We start from the raw sequence: 22,159 nt of genomic DNA, 5'->3' as shown, positions 1-22,159 counted from the left end.
TTGGCAGGCAGGTTCTTTACCACTAGCGTCACCTGGGAAGCCATAAGAAGCAGGTTATTACTTAACAGTGCATTCTTTAACAAGTGTGATGCTCAAGACCATAGACTCTGAAGTTAGTAAGACTTGGGTTTAAACCCCAGCTCTCCTCGGTAGCACCTGTGTGGTCTTACACAGGTATTTGACTTCACTTTGAGCCCTGGTTTCCTGGTCTGAAAGCAGAAATAACAAGAGCACGCCCTGCCAAGAGCTGGAAAGAGTACATAATACACATAAAATGCTTAGCAGAGCATACACCTTACAAACACACTTCTCACTAACAAAAACCAAGGAATTTCTACAGGGGCTTTCCTGGTGGCTCAGTGGAAAAGAACCTACCAGCCCAAGGATAACTCTGGTTACTATGAGATGAGGCTGGAGGTGGATGACAAAAATCAAAGAAAGACAGAGAGAACGAGAAGATCACTTCATTGTACCTCATCTATAAAATGGACATACAAATATGACTAAGTTTATCAGCTTATTGTGAGGATTAAATGAATGAATAAACATAAAGTGCAGTGCTTGGCACAAGGTGTTGTTTAGTCTCTAAGTCCTGTCTGACCCTGCAATCCCCTGGACTATAATCCACCAGGCTCCTCTGTCCACGGGATTTCCCAGGCAAGAATACTGGAGTGGGTTGACATTCCTTCTCCAGGGGATCTTCCTGACCCAGGGATTGAACCTGCGTCTCCTGAGTCTCCTAGATTGACAGATGGATTATTTACCACTGAGTCATCTGGGAAGCTCATGGTGACTATTACTTTCTTATAATAAACACTAAAGTGATTCTGTTTTAATTATCTCTTCCAAACTCTTGCTGGTTAATATCCAGATACAGATCCCCCACTCTTTTTAGATCCCTCTATTTCTACCTTTGTTATCAATTCAGCTGATGGGTTGGTAACATATCTCTGTTCGCTGGTAAATCTATAACACGTAAGTCTATAACGTTTACAAGGCTACCTCAGGTCATGGTGAAGGTTCACGGTGAACTCTATTCAGTTCTCTTTCTTTTTCCTATGAAATGTAATGTTGGCCTAGAAAATGAAACTTTGTGTAAAATATCCATTTTAGATGGAGAAGGAAATGGCAACCCACTCCAGTACTCTTGCCTGGAAAATCCCATGGACAGAGGAGTGTGGTGGGCTACAGTCCATGGGGTCACAAAGAGTCGGACACAACTGAGTGACTAAACTTTCACTTTTTAGTTTTAGAATCAGTTCTGTCATGAACTTGGGACAGTTTTTGCATCTATAAAATAGGAAGTGAGATACACAGGGTTAAGCACGGACTTCAGCATTAGGCAACCCTGGATGCAAGACTTGACTCCAGCAATTAGCTGGTGGGACCCTGGACAATTCATATAACCCCTGTAAATGGCTTTTTTTTTTTTAATTTGAAAAATATGGACAGTAACAGTATCTACCTCATGGAGTTCAGGCTAAAACACAAGAACAGGTGAGGAAGCCCACAAGCACCTGCCATTCTGTGTTAGCCATGATGAATGATGGTGACTACTGAATCTGCCACAGGCGCGGTGTGACTACATGGACCACTAAGAAGAGTGTTCTGCAGGCCCCAGAAAAGGCAGAAAACATCTGGGTCTGGAAAACATGTCAATGGGACAGGTTGATGGTACAGACAAAACATCCTCAAGCAGGATGCTTTGTATACACAAGAAGGTAAACAGATCGGAAACAGTCTAGTCAGATCAGAACTCCCCTCCATGCTTTCATCTCACAGGAATGGAAGTTTCCCACGGGGGTCTTCTTGACTAAAGGGGTCTAGCTTCAGAGCTGACCTGATTCAATCAGAAGAATGCTTCCATCATCCTGCAGACCACCTATTCCTGCACCGCTCCCTGCCCATCCTCCCTGGTCTTGTTCTCCTTTCCCCCTAAATCTCTGGCTCCAGCCACACTGGTCCTCTTCTAGTTCTCCCTCTGTATGACCTCATTCACACCTCAAAGCATGAGGAGGTTTGGAAAGTGACCGGCTAAACCAATTTGTTCTTAAAAACACAGATTAAACATTCACTTCTCATAGAAGCCATTGTGTAATGGTTACAAGTAAAGACTGAAGTCAGCTCGCCCAGGGTTCAAATCCTGACTTCGATGTTTTGCTAGGGGCACCACGTGGGCAAACGACTTCATCTCTGTGTTCTTCTGTTTCCTGATCTGAGTAATGGAAACAGTACCAGTGCTTTGCTATGAGATTTGAATAAGCTGATGCATAGGGTGTCTGGAATAGCCGTGGGTTCCATAACTCTTACTATGAGTGTGAGTTGTGTTCTTTCGGCTCTCTATACTTCTCTTTTGTAGCATTTCTCACAATTGTAATTAAAGAATGATGTACTTTGTTGTATAATATCTACCTCCAGGGACCCTATCTGTCTTCTTAATCACTGGACCCTGAGCTTATAGCTGGCACCGTGTAGAAGCAGCTGCTCAATAAGTGTCTGTTGGATGAAAAAATGGAGTTGCTTATTCATTTTTTAAAAACTGAGAGCACAATCGAGTGTTCTTGTCTCACATACAATATTTAAAAGCTATCACTAGTTGATGAGTAGCTTCTTTTAAAAAGAAGGAAAAAAGGATAATGTAAAAATAAGATCTGTGGTATGTTGGAACTCAGTACTTGTTTTAAGAAAGAGGGGCGCTTGCACTTCAGGTGAGCACCTGGGGATGCGCATGGTTACTGCAAACAAGTTCCTAGCATTGCAACTCAAATATAGTGCTTACTGTGTAATCTCTGCAGATTTTCAGATGAATCCCTAAAGCCAGGCGACTGCTCTAATGGTGAACAGAACAATTACTTACAAGTCCCACTCGAGTGACCTTATTCTCAACACAAGGCCAAATACCAAGAGGGTGCCTGCCTCCTCCACACTCCAGTTGTTGGTAGACCCACGACTCCTCTCAGAGATGTGGTATAAACAGCTACAGAGCCTCCTCTGCAGGTGGAAGGACTTGCCCTTAGGTTCCAAATACCTCGCATGAAGTCCACGACAATTCCCGATCACACACTCCTAGTGGGCTTGAATAAGGTTAAGTGCTAAAGAGTTCTCCAAAAAAGCTCTTTTCTCAGGTATCACACACACAGGCCAACTCGCTCCTCACCATTTCTCTGAGCGACACATACATTTATCCCATTTCCCCTGCTGGGATACGGGACTTCCTACAAGTCTATTAATGTGGGTAGAGGGGTTTGCAAACAACACCCTCCAAAGCATAAGCAAAACCTGTGTGTGAGAATCTTTTCCAGGAAGAGTTTCTATAACTTTTGTCAGGTTTATATTCTGTGCTCATGTCCTTAAAATGGTTTAGAACTAGGTCTTTTAAAATGATGAACACTTGACCTCAATCAGGCCCAAGACGCAACTCTGCAACGGACATATGGTAATTCATTACTTATTTGTGAAGCTATGCCCAGTGAAATCCAGACAAGTGTCTGCAAGGTCAAGTGATCTCACGTGTCCAAGAGGAGAGAAGGCTGATGGATATCCTAATGAGGACAAGAGGTGGGGTAATGAATAACTGATTCACACTCATGCTATCATGAACATTAAAGACCCTGAAAAAAATTATTCATTCATTAGTTTGCACACTCAGTCTTCTGGTGATGTTTACATATCTTCATGGCACCCTTGTCTTTCTTTGCTGTACTTGAGATGCATGCTGTGTGCTAAGTTGCTTCAGTCATGTCTGGCTCTGTGCGACCCCATGGACTGTAGCCCCACAGGCTCCTCTGTCCATGGGATTTCCCAGGCAATAATACTGGAGTGGGTTGCCATGCGCTTCTCCAGGGGATCTTCCTGACCCAGGGATCGAACCTGCATCCCTGACATCTCCTGCATTGGCAGGTGGGCTCTTTACCAGTAGTGCCACCTGGGAAGCCCTGTACTTGGGACAGATGGATAATAATGTTACCTAATAATAGCAACTGCCAGTTACTATGTATGCATTGAGTGACAAAGGCCAGCTCTAATCCTCTCAACAATCTAGTAAGATAATTGTAATTATGTCTATCATGACACCAGAGAGGTTACTCGGTTCATAAGTGACTATGCAGGATTCATGTGCTAAGACTCCTGCCACTTCCTCTTCCTGTTTCATGTGGATACACCCTACCAAAAACAGAACCTTCCCCAGTGGACTCCTGAATGCTTTAGGGTATCACTGCTTGCTGTAATTGACATGTTTCAATTTCTACCTAAAAACACCTGTCGGTTGAATCTTTTGACCTCAAAATCATAATAATTAAATTCTACTACTCACAGCCATGTTATATCAACAGCTTTTCTACTCCCCAGGAGTAAGCAGTAAATGAACTAAATGGCAAGCTTGGAAGACTTACCAAGAGTCACTGAAGAATTCCAATTTGCACTCCCCCCACTGGTCAAGGCTTCATATAGTCACTGCATCTCATTCACCTTTGTAAGCCTGAGTCTGGCAGGCTGTTGGTGCAGGAGACCCCCAGAAAATAGGTGTTGGCTTCTAAGGAATTTGGAATCCAAGGAGCAGTGTCAAATTTCAACACAAGAGATGTATCCATGACCCACAAGGTCCAGATTTCTTCCTGGATAACACCTCCATGTATGATTTCAGTCTGCAGCCTGGGAAACTTCTCCATTTTCAACTTTGCCAACCTCCCATCGCTCCTACTCATGGACTGCCCCTGGCTCAACAGGCTTCTGAGTCATTATAGTCCATGCCCTGCATCTCTTTTTATGAAAAGGAAAATATCAGTGGAAAGGAAGGAAGAATGGAGAGAAGAAGGAAAAGGAGAGGAAAAGAGGAATGAGGAGAGGGAGATGGTGGCCAGCAGAAAGGGAGAGACAGATGCAACTGATCTGTAAGGAATCTAGGGGACTTCCTTGGTGATTCAGCGGCTAAGAGTACACACTCCCAATGTAGGGAGTCAGGGTTTGATCCCTGGTTAGGGAAGTAGGTCCCACATGACACAGCTAAGAGTTTAAATGCCGCTAAAGATTCTGCATACCATAACGAAGACTGAAAATCCCTCAGGTTGCAGCTAAGTCACGATGCAGCCAAATAAACAAATACAAAAAAAAGAATTTGTAGTTACCTCACATAATTAAAGTTGGAGCATTTCGAAGCTGAAAAGGGGTCTTGGCACTAGACTGATGCCTTCACCCACGAATGTGGGTTGGGAGGACTGGACTGGATGGGAAAAAGTCAGCTCACAAAGACCTCAGAGCTCATCAGTCAGGGGCAGACCCAGACCTAGCATCCAGTACTCTCCCTCACAGTGCTCTTTAGATAAAGATTTCCTACTGTGGAAGGTCAGCTTCTGGACCAATCTCATTCCTGACTGCAAAACCTGAATATAAAACATGTCTAACAGAAAGGGTGGGATACAGTAAAATCTTGAAACAACAAGTATAAACTCTGCTGACTAGTTCATTCTAACTTGCAAGGAGAGAAGAAAACCAAAAGAGGAAATAAACCAAGACAGGACAGAAGTGAACATATACTTTACGTTTGTTTTAAAAAGGCTTGTTTTAAGGAAAAAAAAAAAAGCATCTAAAATAAACAGAGAATGAGCCCAACATCATTCTTTGCTCTTGCTCTTTTTATTGGAATGATAAACTGTCTGACTAACCTTGTCAGATTATAGTAACATATATTACTGTTTATTTTACCTGTACTCAGCTTTATCTTTCCAGTTTATAAAAAGTTTTTCATTTAAAAATTTTCATAGTTTTCCAACATTAAGCAAGAGGAAGTCTCAACTGGAGTTTCATGGAATCCAGATCAGGGACAAACAAATATGTCTCATTCTTGAATTATGATCTTGAGACAGACATCCACTAAGAGCTAACTAATATATTCAGGCTCAGACAATATTTTCAAAGCAAAGAGAAAGTCTTTTAGTATGTTTTTATCTAGGACTGCAGCTTGTTATGACTAGTGCAAGACTGCTGCTTCTTTTCTTGGGGTCCTTCATGTACCTGCTCACTGGTTTCTGCCAGCAGTTGGAAGCAGCTGGAAGCAGCCCATAATAAGAAGCAGAGTCTCATTTGGGATGCAGCTCCCACCTCTCTATTCCAAGAGAGAAATGAGTGCATGAGAAGAAACTCATGCTGCATGAAATGCAGAGGTACTGGAAGTCAGACAAAGCAACCAGCTGGTCCTAGAAATAGCATTGTGGGACACAGTATAAAACCAGGGCTCTGCAGAGACGGCCTCTGGGACTGTGTCCTGCTCCCTAATGCAACAGGAGATCTTAGGAACATTCCTCCACCACTCTGGATTTCCAACTACTCAGTTAAGAGTGGAAGAGGACTGGACAAAGTGACTTATGAGGTTTCTTCCAGCTCAAATAGTCCATAGTGTAAATACATTTAACAATCCTGCTCAACCAGTGGTATTTGCCCACTGCCCATCTTCCACCCTTCCCACTGCTATTGAGCACTCTCTCCATGGTGAGGGTGTGGTGGGGGTGGGGTACTTGACCATAATAACCTCCATTCCAACAGTCATCAGTATAGTTTCCTGTGTATTCCAAATGAATGACCAAATAAATGGTGCACTGGAACATAGAGAATGTGCCCTGGAGTGGAATTTGGTGTTTCTGGGAATATTTTAGCTTCTCTGCTAAGAGATGTAGTTCCTGATTCCTGAAAGGGCTGCATGACAAAATGGTCTTACTTCTAGGCAGGTGTTATGTTCTGATTCTTAAAAAGCAGGATCATCTCACATGGGTCTATGTCACCATAATAGAATCCAGGCAATTGGACTGCATTTTGGATATGATTACATTCCTTTCTACTCCTTCAGAGCATTTAATAGTTTCAGACAGGACTGATTTAGAGATAGCTGATTGATTTCTAAGGCCATGCTATTGTGCTGGATTATGGCAAGGGGGTAGGATCCCAGCCCCTATTGTGATATATTTATTTCTTTGACGTTTCTCTCTCTACCCAATCCTACCCACTTCCTCCACAGACTTCCTCCTATACCCAAGAGCTTTGCAGCCTCCTGGATGAGACAATTTCCTTTGTTTTCTGAAGTCTACCCAGATTTTCCTCCCCTCCTCCACTTCCAACTTCTACCCATGAGGGAAAAAAAAAAAATGGATGCACAGAATTGGACTTGATGAGCTTACCATAGCCACAATCCACAGGAGGAAAGGAAAAAAAAAAAAGGCTTCCCTCTAATTAGGATGTAGGACTTCCTTTGACAAATCATAAAGGTTTTATGAATTAATTGATAGCCATCCCCAAAAATGGCACTGCTGAGATCTCTATCTTGAACTGCTGAATTCTGATCACATGAAATCTTCATAAATTAGACTGAGGGATGGAATTCCATTTTCCTGCTTCTGTTTTGAGGCAAGACAGGGACGAACGATAGAAGGTCCTTTTAGAAAAGCTACTAATGAGTTCTAGTCCCCCACAGGATCTTTCCTGCCAAATGCTCACAGAAATAGAGATGGCTCCCAACACACTGTGTTGAGGAGATGATTAACAACTGCAGATCTCAAAGCATTTCCATGCAGTTTACTGACACCCTTCCTGCCCTTGCTCTGTCCTTTCCACATCCGTACAGCAGTTCAACTCTTTACAATTGAAAAAAAAAAAAAAGAAAGGTTTTGGGGTGGGGTTGTGGGGAGCAGTGAGGTGGAATTATACACTTCAACAATTACCAAAGTTCTGAAATTGAAAACAAGAAATCAGCCTTTTCGGACCTTTAAGGGGGCAGAGATAACATTCAACACAATGACAGGAAAACCCTCCAAAAGATGAGTGTTAAGGATGATCTTCACAGTGCTATCACACTGGAGCAGATCCAGGTCTTTGGGGGAAGGAATAACTCTTTGAAAAGAGTGAAGACAAACATTTCTTGGAGTTTCCTTTTCTGAAAGTCGGGTTCTGAAATATTAGTACTTAAGTTAACTCACCCCCGTAAAATGTTAAAATCTGCCCTCGATTCTCTTAAGAAATGCCAGAAAGAGCTCAAGAAGCACCATTACGCTGTCTGCAGTCAAAAAATTAGAAGAGAAATTATTCTTACCTCCGAACCATGATCTCGGCTCATTTAAAGGGACTGGAGAGAACGGGCAGGACAAAGGACACATGTATTAAGCACTTGTGTGTGTGTTTTCTCCAAATACAAGCTGGTGGAAGTAGGGACCTAAAAACCCCGACGCCTTCCGCTGCCATATAATCGCAAGGAAATGACCTTACCGTTTGTTGCTTTGATTAGAAACAAAAGCCTTTCAACATGAGTCAGGAAAGCAATGCGAGAAAAAAAAAAAAAAAAAACAACTTCTGCTATTTTTTTTTTTTTTGCCACCTAAAGCCTTTCTTCATAACACGTGTAAAACACATGCTAAAATGTTGTTTATTGGTTATGTATCATCTGCATTGGATAATTATTCAGAGATTGGCTATGCCATCAGGAATCCAAACTTGAGTTTTGGCTCTTCGGTCTGCACACATTCTGAACAGGCAGGGAATTTAATGAACACGAACAGAAATAACACTGAACTCAGCTGTGCCACTCACAGTCATTCTACCATGCGCGTTTACACTCAAAAGGAAACTCCAATTCCATGGGATAACATTAGAATTGGCATTGGTGACGTTAGTCACAAATAGAAAATCTTGGGAGAATAACCTTGGTCTTGAAAAAGGATTTATTTCATCATTTGTACTTCAAAATCATTACTAATGAACTCAGTGGACAGGGAATATTCAAAATACATTATACTTCAAAGTCAAGTAGAGAGAAAAATATACAAAATTCAGTAAAAAACAACAACAACAGCAATAACAAAACACCACTTTTTAATTTTAGAATGGCTAAGTAAGAGGCTGTGATGTGGTACCCTGTTTTTCCCACCTGAAAAAAGAATCTTTTGGACTTTTGTTCTAGTCTGTGGTGTAGCTAAGAAAACATGTATTCTAGAACCAGACGAGCCTGGCATTTTACAGCCACATGTCCTTGGGTAAGTTACTTGACCTCTCTGAGAATCTGTTTCCTTCTTAGTAAAATGGGGATGAAAATCCCTGTCTCATTAACGGTGTTGGAGAAATTAAATGAGGCTGGACATACAAAACACCAGGAATCTGACTGGCAGATAGAGAGACACCATGTATTTAAATAAAAGGAGAGGTGCCCTCTCTCCTATCAAAATCCCTGTCCCTCAGAAATGAGACAGCGGCTTTAACAAGTTCTTTCAAAGACTCCAATTCCTTTGAACTACAGTGTACTGTTGGGGGGGAGACACAATACCTTGAAACAACCTAATTCAATATCAAGTTTGTATGCTTATAAAGATCATCTGGTGAAATCAGTAGCAAAGGAGTTACTGCCAATGCAATAATAATTATAGGCATGTGATCTTACAATCAGAAGGGTTGAATGCTAGAGTAACCAAGTTACTTAACACTACTTGGCCATGCAGTAGGTGGTTATGCTGGAAGACCATGCATATACAACTCTAGGATGAACGAAAAAGGAGGAAAAAAAAACTCATGCAATAATACTCCCAGTAAAGTAACATACACAGAGACTGAAAAAGTGCTGTACTATTTACAATAGTCAAGACATGGAAGAAGAACTAAAGAGCTTCTTGATGAAAGTGAAAGAGGAGAGTGAAAAAGTTGGCTTAAAACTCAACATTCAGAAAACTAAGACCATGGCATCTGGACCCATCACCTCATGGGAAATAGATGGGGAAACAATGGAAATAATGACAGATTTTATTTTTTGGGTTTATAAAATCACTGCAGATGGTGACTGCAGCCATGATATTAAAAGACGCTTGCTCCTTGGAAGAAAAGTTATGACCAACCTAGACAACTTATTAATAAGTGGAGACATTACTTTGCCAACAAAGGTCTGTCTAGTCAAAGCTATGGTTTTTCCAGTAGTCACGTATGGATGTGAGTGTTGGACTATAAAGAAAGCTGAGAGCTGAAGAATTGATGCTTTTGAACTGTGGTGTTGGAGAAGACTCTTGAGAGTCCTCTGGACTGCAAGGAGATCCAACCAGTCCATCCTAAAGGAGATCAGTCCTGAATATTCATTGAAAGTACTGATGCTGAAGCTGAAACTCCAATACTTTGGCCACCTGATGCAAAGAACGGACTCATTTGAAAAGACCCTGATGCTGGGAGAGATTGAAGGCAGGAGGAGAAGGGGACGACAGAGGATGAGATGGCTGGATGGCATCACTGACTCAATGGACATGAGTGAGTAAACTCCGGGAGTTGGTGATGGACAGGGAGGCCTGGCGTGCTGTGGTCCATGGGGTCACAAAGAGTCAGACACGACTGAGTGACTGAACTGAACTGAACTGAATTGAAGACATGGAAACAACCTAAATGTTCATCAACGGATGAATGGATAAAGATGTTATACTTATGTGAAATGGACTATTACTCAGCTATAAAAAAGAATGAATAATGCCATCTGCAGCTCCATGGGTGGATCTAGAGATGATCACATTGACCAAAATAAGTCAGAGAGAGAGACAAGTATCACATGATATCACTTACATGTCTAACTTAAAATATGACACAGATGAACTTATCTATGAAACAGAAACAGTCTTGTGGCTACCAAGCAGGGAGAATTGGAAAAGATGGATTAGGAGTTTGGGACTAGTAGAAGCAAACTATTATATACAGAATGGATAAACAACCCAAGGTCCTATTGTATAATTCAGAGAACTATATTCAATATCCTGTAATAAATCATAATGGAAAAGAATATGAAAAAATATATGTGTAACTGAATGTCTTTGCTGTATGCCAGAAACTAAACAATACTGTAAATCAACTATACTTCAAATATAAAAAAAAGAAAGAAAAAAGTTCTGTAGCTCAAATGACTTGGGCAGAAGGAAAGATGCTGTGCTTGGGTAAGCTAGAAGGATGATTCAGTCACGGGCTTCCATTTCAGGGCCAACACACAGCACACAGATGCCTATGGAGATGCTGAAAAAAATTACTTCACAAAGAGGGAAAACACAAGATAGCCATCACCCAAATTATTAATCCACAGGACAAATAATCTTAAGTATTAGAAGAAAATACTGGACTATTTCATCTACATTCCTAAATGTTTACATCTTCAAGTAGGGTAAGGCACTTCCCAAGTGGCTCAGTGGTAAAGAATTTGCTTACCAGTGCTGGAGACACGAGTTTGATCCTTGGGTTGGGAAGATCCCCTGGAGTAGGCAATGGCCACCCACTCCAGTATTCTTGCCTGGAGAATCCCAAGGACGGAGGAGCCTGGCGGGCTACAGTCCATGGGGTCACAAAGAGTCGGGCATGACTGAGCATCCGCATATACACGCAAAGTTGTGTCAAACACTGTCCTGAATCGTCTTAGTGGGAACATGGGGAGTGACTTTATATTTGGGGGAACCTTCTATTTGGGGACATATAGCAGCAAAAGCTCAATAAATGGTGACTTTTCTCCCCGAGTTGGAAGGTCTACTGAGAGAACTAGTGTGCATTTCCAAAGATAAGGAAAGGATTTTTCACTGTTGAAGGACAATCAGAATTCTGATAAATAGTTTCATAATCAAGACAATAGAATGGGCTAAATCCAGGAGGCCAAAGCCGACCCGAAAGACCAGTAAAGTGATAGACCAGATACAGGCTCGGGGCGAGGTCAGGTTATGGCCGTGGGAGCACACATGAAGACTAAAACCAGGATTTGGTCACAGTAAGGGTGTTGTTTCAACCATCTTAACTCTGTTTCACCTTTTCTAATTATGATCCCTGCTTTTTCATGAGGGTACCATCAAAACGATTAAGGTGAAACCTCACATCCCTATATCAAAGGACAATAAACATGTGATTGAAGAATTGTTGTTTAGTTACTAAGTCATGCCCAACTCTTTTTTGCAACCCCATGGACTGCAGTCTGCCAGGTTCCTCTGTCCATAGGATTTCTCAGGCAAGAATATAGGAGTGGGTTGCTATTTCCTTCTCCAGGGGATCTTCCTGATCCAGTGATCAAACCCACATCTTTTACACTGGCAGATGGATTCTTTACCACTGAGTCACCAGGAAAGCCCAGATTCAGGAACAGCAATAAAAATACCAGTCCCCTACATTCCCAGTTACAGGGAACAGGGAAGAAGTGTGTCTGTCTTTGTTCTGGAGTTAAAAAGCTGCTGGGATGGGACCTGGCGTATCAGAGTACTTCAAGACAGACAGAAGAGCTGGAGATAAACAGAATCCAAAGACTATCTGAATCACTATAATTTCTACTTTTACTTAAGCGAATTAAAAAAAATTTTAATTGGTTTGCAAACAAAAAAGGTTCTACCTAATACAGTAGTTCACAAGAGACAGGACAACTGGAATCAAATACCCTTCGTCAGCTCACCAATACTGTTTAATAAGAACAGTGATTATCAACACGGAACTGGGGAGCTGGGTGGGGCCCAGCTGTAAAGACACTGGAAGGCTGAGGTACCAGGGATTCCGTCTTGGGGAAAGGATAGCTGCTGCAGCCCTGGTATCAGATAGGAGCTCTGCAGTCCATGCATTAGACAGGATGCTGTCCTTTAGAACTGGCATAGAAAGGGGCACACGGGAATAGTGGCAACTCTCACTCTACACCCAACCTGAAACCGCTGCTCCTCCTCCTGGCTTCTCTCTGGCAGTCTGCCCTGGGCCAGGGCTTAATATGGGATCCAAATGCAGACTCAGGGAGCTCTGCTGAGTCCCACTGAAAACGAAATTAAATTAAAAAGAAAAAAACAGAAATTAACACAACACTGTAAATCAACTACACTTCAGTGAAATAAATTTTAGAAAAGAAAATGAAATTATACCCCCAGAGTAAGTCCAAATGAAATATAGGCATAAGTGAAGTTATGCCTATAAAACGCAAACTGTGACACAATTGGATGATCACTAACCGGTGAGCTTGGACAAGAGTATTGGTTACTTTGTGAGGCTTTCACCATCTCTGGAAGTGGGACAAAGGAAACAGGTCCATCATTTTAGGGGAGAAAAATGTCAAACTGTAGGCCCGATTTTTAAAGAAATACAGTCTTAGGAATTCTTACCAGAAGCTTTGCACTTTCACAAAGCTATCATTTTCATCACAGAACATATCATACACCAAATGAATGCCAGACACACCATAAAAACCAACACAGGCAAAGTGCTGCAGGTTTCTAAAACTTGGATGGCCAAGCACAGCTCTGCACCACTCATCATAAACTAAAAGGCCAAACTTAATTTCAGACCGGCTCATCTCCTCCTGAATGGAGTGAGGTTTGCATTAAAGAAAAGAATATTTCCTTCATAACTCCTCAACCTTCTCTAATTCTGCCTTGAGAACTGATCCAGTTCCTATCAAATATTCATGGAACACTATGTACGTGCAGAAGCCCTGCCAGGGAAATCCAAGATGAAAACACTACAGTCCTGACCCGCGGGGGATTTACAGCCCAGACTCAGTGATTCTCAAGGCAAGCCGCGTGACCATCTCATTTCTCACCTCACAGTCAACCCTGCAGCTGAGGATTCATGCGTCCCCTTCACACACAGGCTAGGTCTTGTTTTCCATCATTTATCAATCTGGATGCCAATGTTCGTTAGGTTCCTTTTGATGGTGTTCCTTAGATCTGCATTCATTCCAGTAACTATTTGTGTTTGGGGGGTTGCTTAATAATAATGGTTGTGATACCTGCAAAGAAGGGCACCGCGCTTGGCCTAATGCTCTGCGGTCTTGTAATTTTTAATACATTTTGAACACCTGGGCTCACATTTTTCTATCTGCATCGGCTCCTACCAATTATGTAGCTAGTTTTGCTGGGTATTGGACTAGGTGGTGAGGGCACCGTGATGATGGGGGAGACGTCCAGAGTGGGGCAAGAAATGTAAAAATTAATAAGGTTAATTTCAGATGAGGGTGAAGACCTATGAAGAAACTAAAGCAGGAGGATGCAATGAAGAGTGATGGAGGGATTGAAGATGAGAAGGAGCCCTCCAGGGGAGGGGCTTCTCTGGCAGCTCAGCGGCAAAGAATCTGCTTGCCAATGCAGGAGACACTGTGTTCGATCCCTGATCTAGGAAGATTCCACAATCCGCGGAGCAGCTAAGCCCATGTGCCACAACTACGGAAGCTGGCAGGCTCTAGAGCCCGAGCTCTGCAACAAGAAAGGCCACCCCAACGAGAAGTCCGAACGCTGCAACTAGTAAGTAACCCCCACTTGCCGGAACTGGAGAAGAACCTGCTCGGCAACAAAGACCACCCCTTCTTCTGCCCCCTGCCCCCCGCAAAAAACACCTGAGGGAAATAAGAAAAAACTTAAGCAGAAACTTTCTTGAACAAGTATCCTTTCAAGTCAAATGAACAGTTCTTTCCGGAGAAGGCAATGGCACCCCACTCCAGTACTCTCGCCTGGAAAATCCCATGGACAGAGGAGCCTGGTGGGCTGCAGTAAATGGGGTTGCTAAGATTCGGACACGACTGGGCGACTTCACTTTCACTTTTCACTTTCATGCATTGGAGAAAAAAATGGCAACCCACTTCAGTGTTCTTGCCTGGAGAATGCCAGAGACGGGGGAGCCTGGTGGGCTGCCGTCTATGGGGTGGCACAGAGCCGGACACGACTGAAGCGACTTAGCAGCAGCAGCAGAACAGTTCTTTCATCTGAAAACAGCCCAGTTAAACTGCCTTGATCTTTAGATTACTGTGTGTTACTGCATATGAAATTTATTTTCAGTGCAGTATGTTAGGGTCTGGCTGAATGGGGTTGGGCTACAAGGAAAGGAAGGCAGACATCTCTTCTCTTCATATCCTCCTGTATCAGCTCTTCCCATTCCCCACCCCAGTAAACAAAACATTTATAAGAAAATAATAATGATAATAATGAGTCAGCCAGGGGAGTTCCCTGGTGGTCTAGCGGTTAGGATCTGCTGCTATTTACTCCTGTGGTCTGGGTTCAATCCCCAGTTGTAGCAAAAAAAGAAAAAGGAGAAAAAAAAGGAGCCAGCCACATGCATATTTGGGGGCTGAGTTCAGGACCACTTCTGCCTTATGTGGGGCATATGGAAATCGATCAACTCATACTGTGAATGAATAAGGCTTCTGTTCAAAAAGGGAGAGCAGCAAATGCAGAAAACAAATTCATAATTTACTAGAACTGGGACAGCACTGCTGACTGATAAGGAGCATTCGAAGTTTATTTAAGGTCTCCTTCAGGGTCACATGTTCCAGCAGTTGGAGGGGGCACAGCATGTCCAGGAAAAACAACCCTGATGGAAAAGTCCATTACTCACATTCTCCTCCAGGCAGCAAAAGAGGGAAGTTTCTTGTTCTAGGCGGCTTCTCTTGCTTTCTTAACCAAAAATAGAAAAACAGAGGTGAAAAAGTAAGGGAGAAAGGCAGGCCTTATGGGGGATTCCTTTTCTATCTGTTTCACAAGATGAGAGCCCCATGACTTTTGACTTGGTTTTACCACAATGCACTTGCCGTTTTTCAGGCGATGGACACTGTAAAATCTAACCTCACTCCCGTATTTGGAAAAACAAACAGGAAAAGGCCGTCAAAAATGCTCCAGCATTCATTGAAAAGTGCATATATTTGTTGGTTTATTTTCTGGGTTTAAATGTTCCATGCAGTAAACTCATAGTCAACAGCCCGCATTTATTCAGTGCCGACTGGTGCCAAGTATTGTGCCCCGTGCTTTACACAGATTCTCCTTTTATCCTGACAACGACCCGAGGAAGTGGGTACTTGTTCGTCTCCATCTTACAGCCGAGAGAGAGAGGCTCAGAAGATCTGGTAACAGAAGTCCCCACAACTGGGTGTAGTAGAACAGGATTCAAACCCAGAGCTCTCCGTCTTAAACACAGCCTTCTCATTTGGCTCTTGCAGACAGGGAGAAACACGTCCAGGGGTTAACATTCGGGCATGCTGTTAGATTTCCTTCCTGTGTTTCTGCAGATTCTGGGTTTTTGTTTTGCTTTCCCCTCTTTTCTCCCATTTTGTGTTCCTTTGAAATCAAAACAGAACTTTTTATGGCGGAAAATTTCAAGTCCTTACAAAAAGTGACAGACGGGTATATGAACCTCCATATATCCATCAACCAGTTTTAACAGTTATAACACATGGCTAATCTTGTTTCATTAATATTCTCATCCACTTTCTGTCCCATTATTACTCTGGAGCAAATCTAAGACAGTCCAAAAATTTTATCTGTAAATATTCCAATATAAAAGCTAAGGACATTTTTAAAAACTATAAAACTTCAATTACCCCCAAATGCCCAATATTAACTAATAATCATCAAATATCCAGTTAGTGTTCAAATTTCCACTTATCTTATGAAGGCATTTTTTCCCAAGTTTGCTTGAATCAAGATCCAAAAATGTTTACACATGCATTTTGTTGTTATTTCTCTTAGGTCTCTGTTAATCTAGAAGTTTCTCTCCCATTCATCTTTCCCTTTTTTTGGTCTCTTCTCTGTCTCGCTCTCATTACAATTTATTTGTTGAAGAAACTGGGTGGTTTATTCTGCCAGTTCTCCTACCATCTGAGTTCTGCTGATCACATCTCTCTGGTGTCATTTAACATGGTCTTTTGTTCACTGTATTTCCTGTAGGTTGGTTGAGTGTGAAGGCTTGGTCAGATACCAGTCAGGTCTCTTCTGTCAAGATGGTTTCACTGGTCACCAATCTGTGTTTTTTCATTTGGGCTTTCTCTTCTTATGATGTCAGCTCAATAGTTAGATCATTTAATTGACTGAGGGTTTCAATATGATGACTTTCCAATTCTATCACCCTTTACTTTGAGCTAGACTATTTCTCAAGTGAGAAATTTCCTCTCATCCACGAATGGGTTACTAAGTGGTACAATTCATAAAGCAGAGATAGCAAATGCTCAATTTATCACCTTTATTTACCAGTTTTCAAAAGAGTAAGTTGGCACTTCTAATGGTGGCCAAATTGGTTTTTTATTTAAGTATTCATAAACACATGTATTTAGATATATGTGCTATAATAAAATTTAAGTTGTTGTCTTTGTCGATGTTCAAACTGTCCTGTATTGGCCACTGGGAGACAATTCCTCTTCAAGTCAACTCCTGTATCCTTCAGACATGACTCATAGTTTTTGATATTTTTCTTGCTACCCAGGATAAAAAGATGCTCATCTTGTACATTTACTTCCCAAGACCTGTGCAGCATCTGATATCACTTTTTGTTTCATTTTAAAACAGAGCTATAAATAGCAAAATATACATCCTCAAGGTATTACAACTTGATCAAGTTTGACAAATGTGTACACCTATATTGTCCACACCCCTACTGAGATAAAGAACTTTGTGGAATATTCTCCCTCTCTTTCCCCATCTCTCAGAAGCAACCACTGCTCAGATTTCTATTACCATAGATAAGCTATTCCTGTTCTAGGACATCATATGAATTGAATTAGAAAGTATGTGTTCTTTGATGAATGTTCCTTCACTGAGCAAAATGTTTTTGAAATTCATTCATGGTGTTGGATATATTTGCATTTAATTCATTTTTTATTGCTGAGAAGGTATTCTATTGCATACATATACAACAATTTATTTCCTTTCCTGTTAATGGAAACCTGAGCTATTTCTAGTTTGGGGGTATTATAAAGAAATAGGCTATGAACATTCATTTACAAGTCTTGTGTGTGTGTGTGTGTGTGTGTGTGTGTGTGTTTGTATGTGAGTATGTATATAAATTTTTATTTCTCTTGATTAAATACTTAGAAGTGGCGCTAACAGATCATGGGATGGATGCATTGTTTAATTTTTTAAGAAACTGTCAATTTCCCAAAGTGTTAAGTGTCAGTCGCTCAGTCGTGTCCGACTATCTGCAAACCCATGGACTGTAGCCCACCAGGCTCCTCTGTCCATGGGGATTTTCCAGGCAAGAACACTGGAGTGGGTTGCCATGCCCTTCTCCAGGGGATCTTCCAAACCCAGGGATTGAACCTAGGTCTCCTGCATTGCAGGCGGATTCTTTACTGTCTGAGCCACAGGGAAGCCCAATTTCCCAAAAGGCCACACCATTTTACACCCCCATCAGTAATGTATGAGAAGTCTTTGCCAACACTTAGTATAACAGACCTTCTTAATTCAGCCACTTTAGTGACTGTGTAAGTCATAGAAGCGCCTGTGTTTAAGTGGTTTTTTTTTAACATGTGCATAGGTTTGGATGATCATGTGTGTTGTGTGTGTGCTTTCACGCACTCAGCTGTGTCCAACTCTTTGTAACGCTATGGACTGTCGCCCACCAGGCTCCTCTGTCCACAGGATATCTCAGGCAAGAGTACTGAAGTGGGTTGCCATTCCCTTCTCCAGGCAATCTTCCCGACCCAGGGTTGGAATCCATGTCTCCTGATTGGCAGGCAGATTCTTAACCACTAGTGCCACCTGATGATAACTGCAAACTGATACTAGCAAACCCTTACACAGTACATACACACCAAATGCTGTTCCTATATTTTGTAAAGATATACACAATAACATCTTTGAGGTAGGAACCAGTATTATCTTTATTTCACAGATGATGAGAAAAATGAAGCAGAGAGAGGTTAAGTAACTTACATGAAGTCATATAGCCGGAAGTAGCAGATGCAGGATCTGAACCTAGACAGTTTGGCTCCAGGCCCAGGTTTCTAACCTATATGCAGTTCTGCCTCCCGCACTTGTTAAAACTGCAAAAATCTCTTTCCTTTCTCTAAAGTTTCGCTGAGATGCTGGCAGATATTTCTGGTCAAGACCACTATCATATTAATGAAAAAAGTCTTGTGATTTTTAATGTAAAGCACTTTAAAAAAGCTTCCTTCTATTTTTATCTGACTTACTCTGAATTTAAACATTTTCCTTTTACCAGTACAACTCCAGCTATTCCATTCTTTCCTCAAAAGTTTCTTTTCTTGAGCACCTTTTTGGTTGGACAACCCTTCTATAAGTTGTGATCCTCAAGTCCTGAGCAGATCTTATATCAGAATCCTTTTTGTAGTAAGTAGCAAAGTGAAGAGGAACTAAAGAGTCCCTAGATGAGAGTGAAAGAGGAAAGTGAATAAGCTGGCTTACAGTTCAACATTCAAAAAACTAAGATCATGGCATCTGGTCCCATCATTTCACAGCAAATAGACGGGAAAAAAGTGGAAACAATGACAGACTTTATTTTCTTGGGCTCCAAAATCATTGCAGATGGTGGCTACAGGCATGAAATTAAAAGACACTTGCTCTTTGGAAGAAAAGCTATGACAAACTCAGCATATTAAAAAGCAGAGACATTACTTTGCCAACAAAGGTCCATCTAGTCAAAATTATTTTTTTCCAGTAGTCATGTACAGATGTGAGTTGGACCATAAAGAAGGCTGAGCACTGAAGATTTGATCCTTTCAAACTGTGGTGCTGGAGAAGACTCCTGAGAGGGTCCCTTGGACAGCAAGGAGAGCAAACCAGTCCATCCTAAAGGAAACCAACCTTGAATATTCATCAGAAGGACTGATGGTGAAAGCTCCAATACTTTGGCCACATGACTGGAAGAGTCAACTCATTGGAAGAGACCCTGATGCTGGGAAAGATTGAGGGCAGGAGGAGAACTGGGTGATAGAGGATGAGATGGTTGGCTGGCATCACCGACTCAACGAACATAAGTTTGAGCAAATTCCAGGAGATAGTGAAGGACAGGGGAGCCTGGCATGCTGCAGTCTATGGGGTCGAAGAGTAGGACGTGACTTAGCAACTGAAGAACAACAACAAACAAAAGTAAAAACAACTTCAATGTTATGAGTCGATTATCTCACTATCTAAAGGGAGGGCAGCTCCACGATTGGGGAGGGCAGCTCCACGATTGGTGAGGTCCACAGGATAGCACTGCCATCAAAATCCCAGGTTACTTCCATTTTTCCACTCAGCATGTTCTCCTGAAACTAACATTTTCTCATGGTTGCACATAGTTGTCACTCTTCCAGGTATCACATCCTTACTCCAAAGGAAGGACTACCTCTTTCTCTATGTCTCTTTGTAAGAGTAAAAAGAGCTTTTCAAGAAATGCATCAATGCCTTAAACACCGTTGGCCACACCAGGTCATATGCTTACCCTAAACCAATCGTAAGCAAGGGGAATAAGGTCATCATGATTAGCTTTGACCACAGCTTCACAACCTGTGTGTGGATGTAACAGGCAAAAGGGTATCCTGAGCTATTGGTCTGCTCAGCCCTCAAGGCAGCCTAAGATCCTGCAGATTGTCACCTCAAGCTCTGAGCAGCCTCATTATACATTTACCCTGGGTACCACACAAACATTAGCATCACGTATGCACTCTATGGGCCTTCCCTGGTGGCTCGGTGGTAAAGAATCTGCCTGCCAAGCAGGAGACGCAGGTTCCATCCCTGGGTCCAATCCCCGGGTTGGGAAGATCCCCTGAAGAAAGAAACTGCAACCCCCTCCAGTATTCTTGCCTGGGAAATGCCATGGACACAGGAGGCTGGTGGGCTGTAGTCCACTCGGTCGCAAAGAGTCGGACACGACTGAGTGCCTGAGCGACTGAGCGTGCACAACTTAGTGAGTAAACAACAGCAACAACAACAGTGTGCCCTGTGACATGAAAAACAGTGGCAAGCACTGGCTTCAAGATCAATCAGGATATTCTCAAGACACGTGCGAGGTGATATTGATTTCTGAGCCAATTAAGACCTCTCAGGAAGGGAGAAGGAAAAAAGACATGGCCCTTGTAAGCAGGCTTCGAAGATGAACAGGAAACAAGAGAACCCATAATGGAGCAAACACCTGGAGCTGTATCCCATGTCATACAACTACCTTGTCTGTGTCCTGCCCCCACTGCTGTTTTCATGGTTCTTTGATGAACCACGAGCTAGAGGCTCTCTCCTCTAGCTCAGAACTCAGAGGAGCACAGGGGTATCACAGGCCGAGTTGAGGTCCTGGTCCTGCCCCCCTGGGTGAACGGGAAGCAGACAGGATAATCTGGCCCCCTTAGTGGCCATGGTAGGAAGCCTGCACGCAGAACTGCCTTTTTGCCATTTGCCTGGTGGCACCTCCAGAAGGGAGTTGGTGTGTTTAACAGAACGCCGATAGCGAGTGCTACCCAGCTAACACATGACAAACGCCCTCTTTGAGAGGCTTCCTCTAGTCATTTCAATTTACCTCTCAGTGAGGCTGGCCCTTAAGAAAGCCTGTACACAAACGAATCTTCAGGTCATCCCATCCTCACCCCCAGGGTGCAATCTCCAATCACCATGACATTAAGAGCACAAATCGTCTCCCAAGTAATCAGTTCTGGCGCGCTCCCCCCAAAATGAGACAAACGACAGTTTCATGGTCGCTTGTTGCTATGTAATCTCATTCCAACAATTCAACTCTGGCTAAATTATATTTAAGTTAATAAATATGGATTTAGAGAGCCAAATAAGCTTACAGGCCTCAGACATACAAAAGAGAAAAGGTGGAAAAGGGAAAATAAATGGTGCATCGTTCTGTTCTGTCCTAAGCTTTATCCCTTGTTTAAAAAAAAAAAAAATTAAAGCCTTGGTGATCTCTTTCAAGCTAATCTAAATGAAGCTGAGAACGTTTACAGATAAGAATAAAACAAGATTTCTGAACTCCACTAAGTAGTATGTAGGGAAAACCATGGTATGAAACCAAAGAGTATGATGGATGTGAAAAGAAATAACTATTCTCAGCTATTTGTAAATCCAAAGACTTTATATATTACATGGCAGAGAGACTACATGAAAATCTGTCTTTGTGATACTTGGATTTCAACCAGCAATGCTCTACATAAACTTACTTTAACTATACAAGGAAATTCTGTATCACTATGAGAAGACAAACACTTTCTAAGAGACTACAATTTGCTCTAAAGCATGAGAATTAACTGTGATGAAATGAAGAGCATGCCTCCCCTGACCCTCTTGTGCTTCATGCTAAGTCGCTTGTGTCCAACTCTTTCCAACCCCATGGATTATATAGCCTGCCAGGCTCCTCTGTCCATTGAATTCTTCAGGCAAGAATACTGGAGTGGGTTGCCAGAATACTGGAGTGGGCTGCTATGCCCTCCTCCAGAGGATCTTCCCAACCCAGGGATGGAACCCATGTC

General features: G+C 42.3%; 1 protein-coding gene across 4 annotated transcripts in view; it reads right to left on the bottom strand.

The window, feature by feature from the left end:
- Nucleotides 1–22,159, bottom strand: part of FRMD4B (FERM domain containing 4B) — a 353,626-nt gene that overhangs the window by 151,384 nt on the left and 180,083 nt on the right. Inside the window, exon 1 of one of the 4 annotated variants that reach the window (XM_070455690.1) lies at nucleotides 8,078–8,234. The exons of the other annotated variants lie outside the window; for them this stretch is intronic. Coding sequence (XP_070311791.1) covers nucleotides 8,078–8,101 — 24 coding nt within the window. The 5' untranslated portion in view covers nucleotides 8,102–8,234. Of the gene's footprint in view, nucleotides 1–8,077; nucleotides 8,235–22,159 lie in introns of those variants that run through there. 4 annotated transcript variants of the gene reach the window in all.

The sequence above is a fragment of the Odocoileus virginianus genome, chromosome 26, assembly GCF_023699985.2.
Source record: "Odocoileus virginianus isolate 20LAN1187 ecotype Illinois chromosome 26, Ovbor_1.2, whole genome shotgun sequence".
Taxonomy (NCBI): domain Eukaryota; kingdom Metazoa; phylum Chordata; class Mammalia; order Artiodactyla; family Cervidae; genus Odocoileus; species Odocoileus virginianus.
This window is presented reverse-complemented; position numbering and strand designations above follow the sequence as displayed.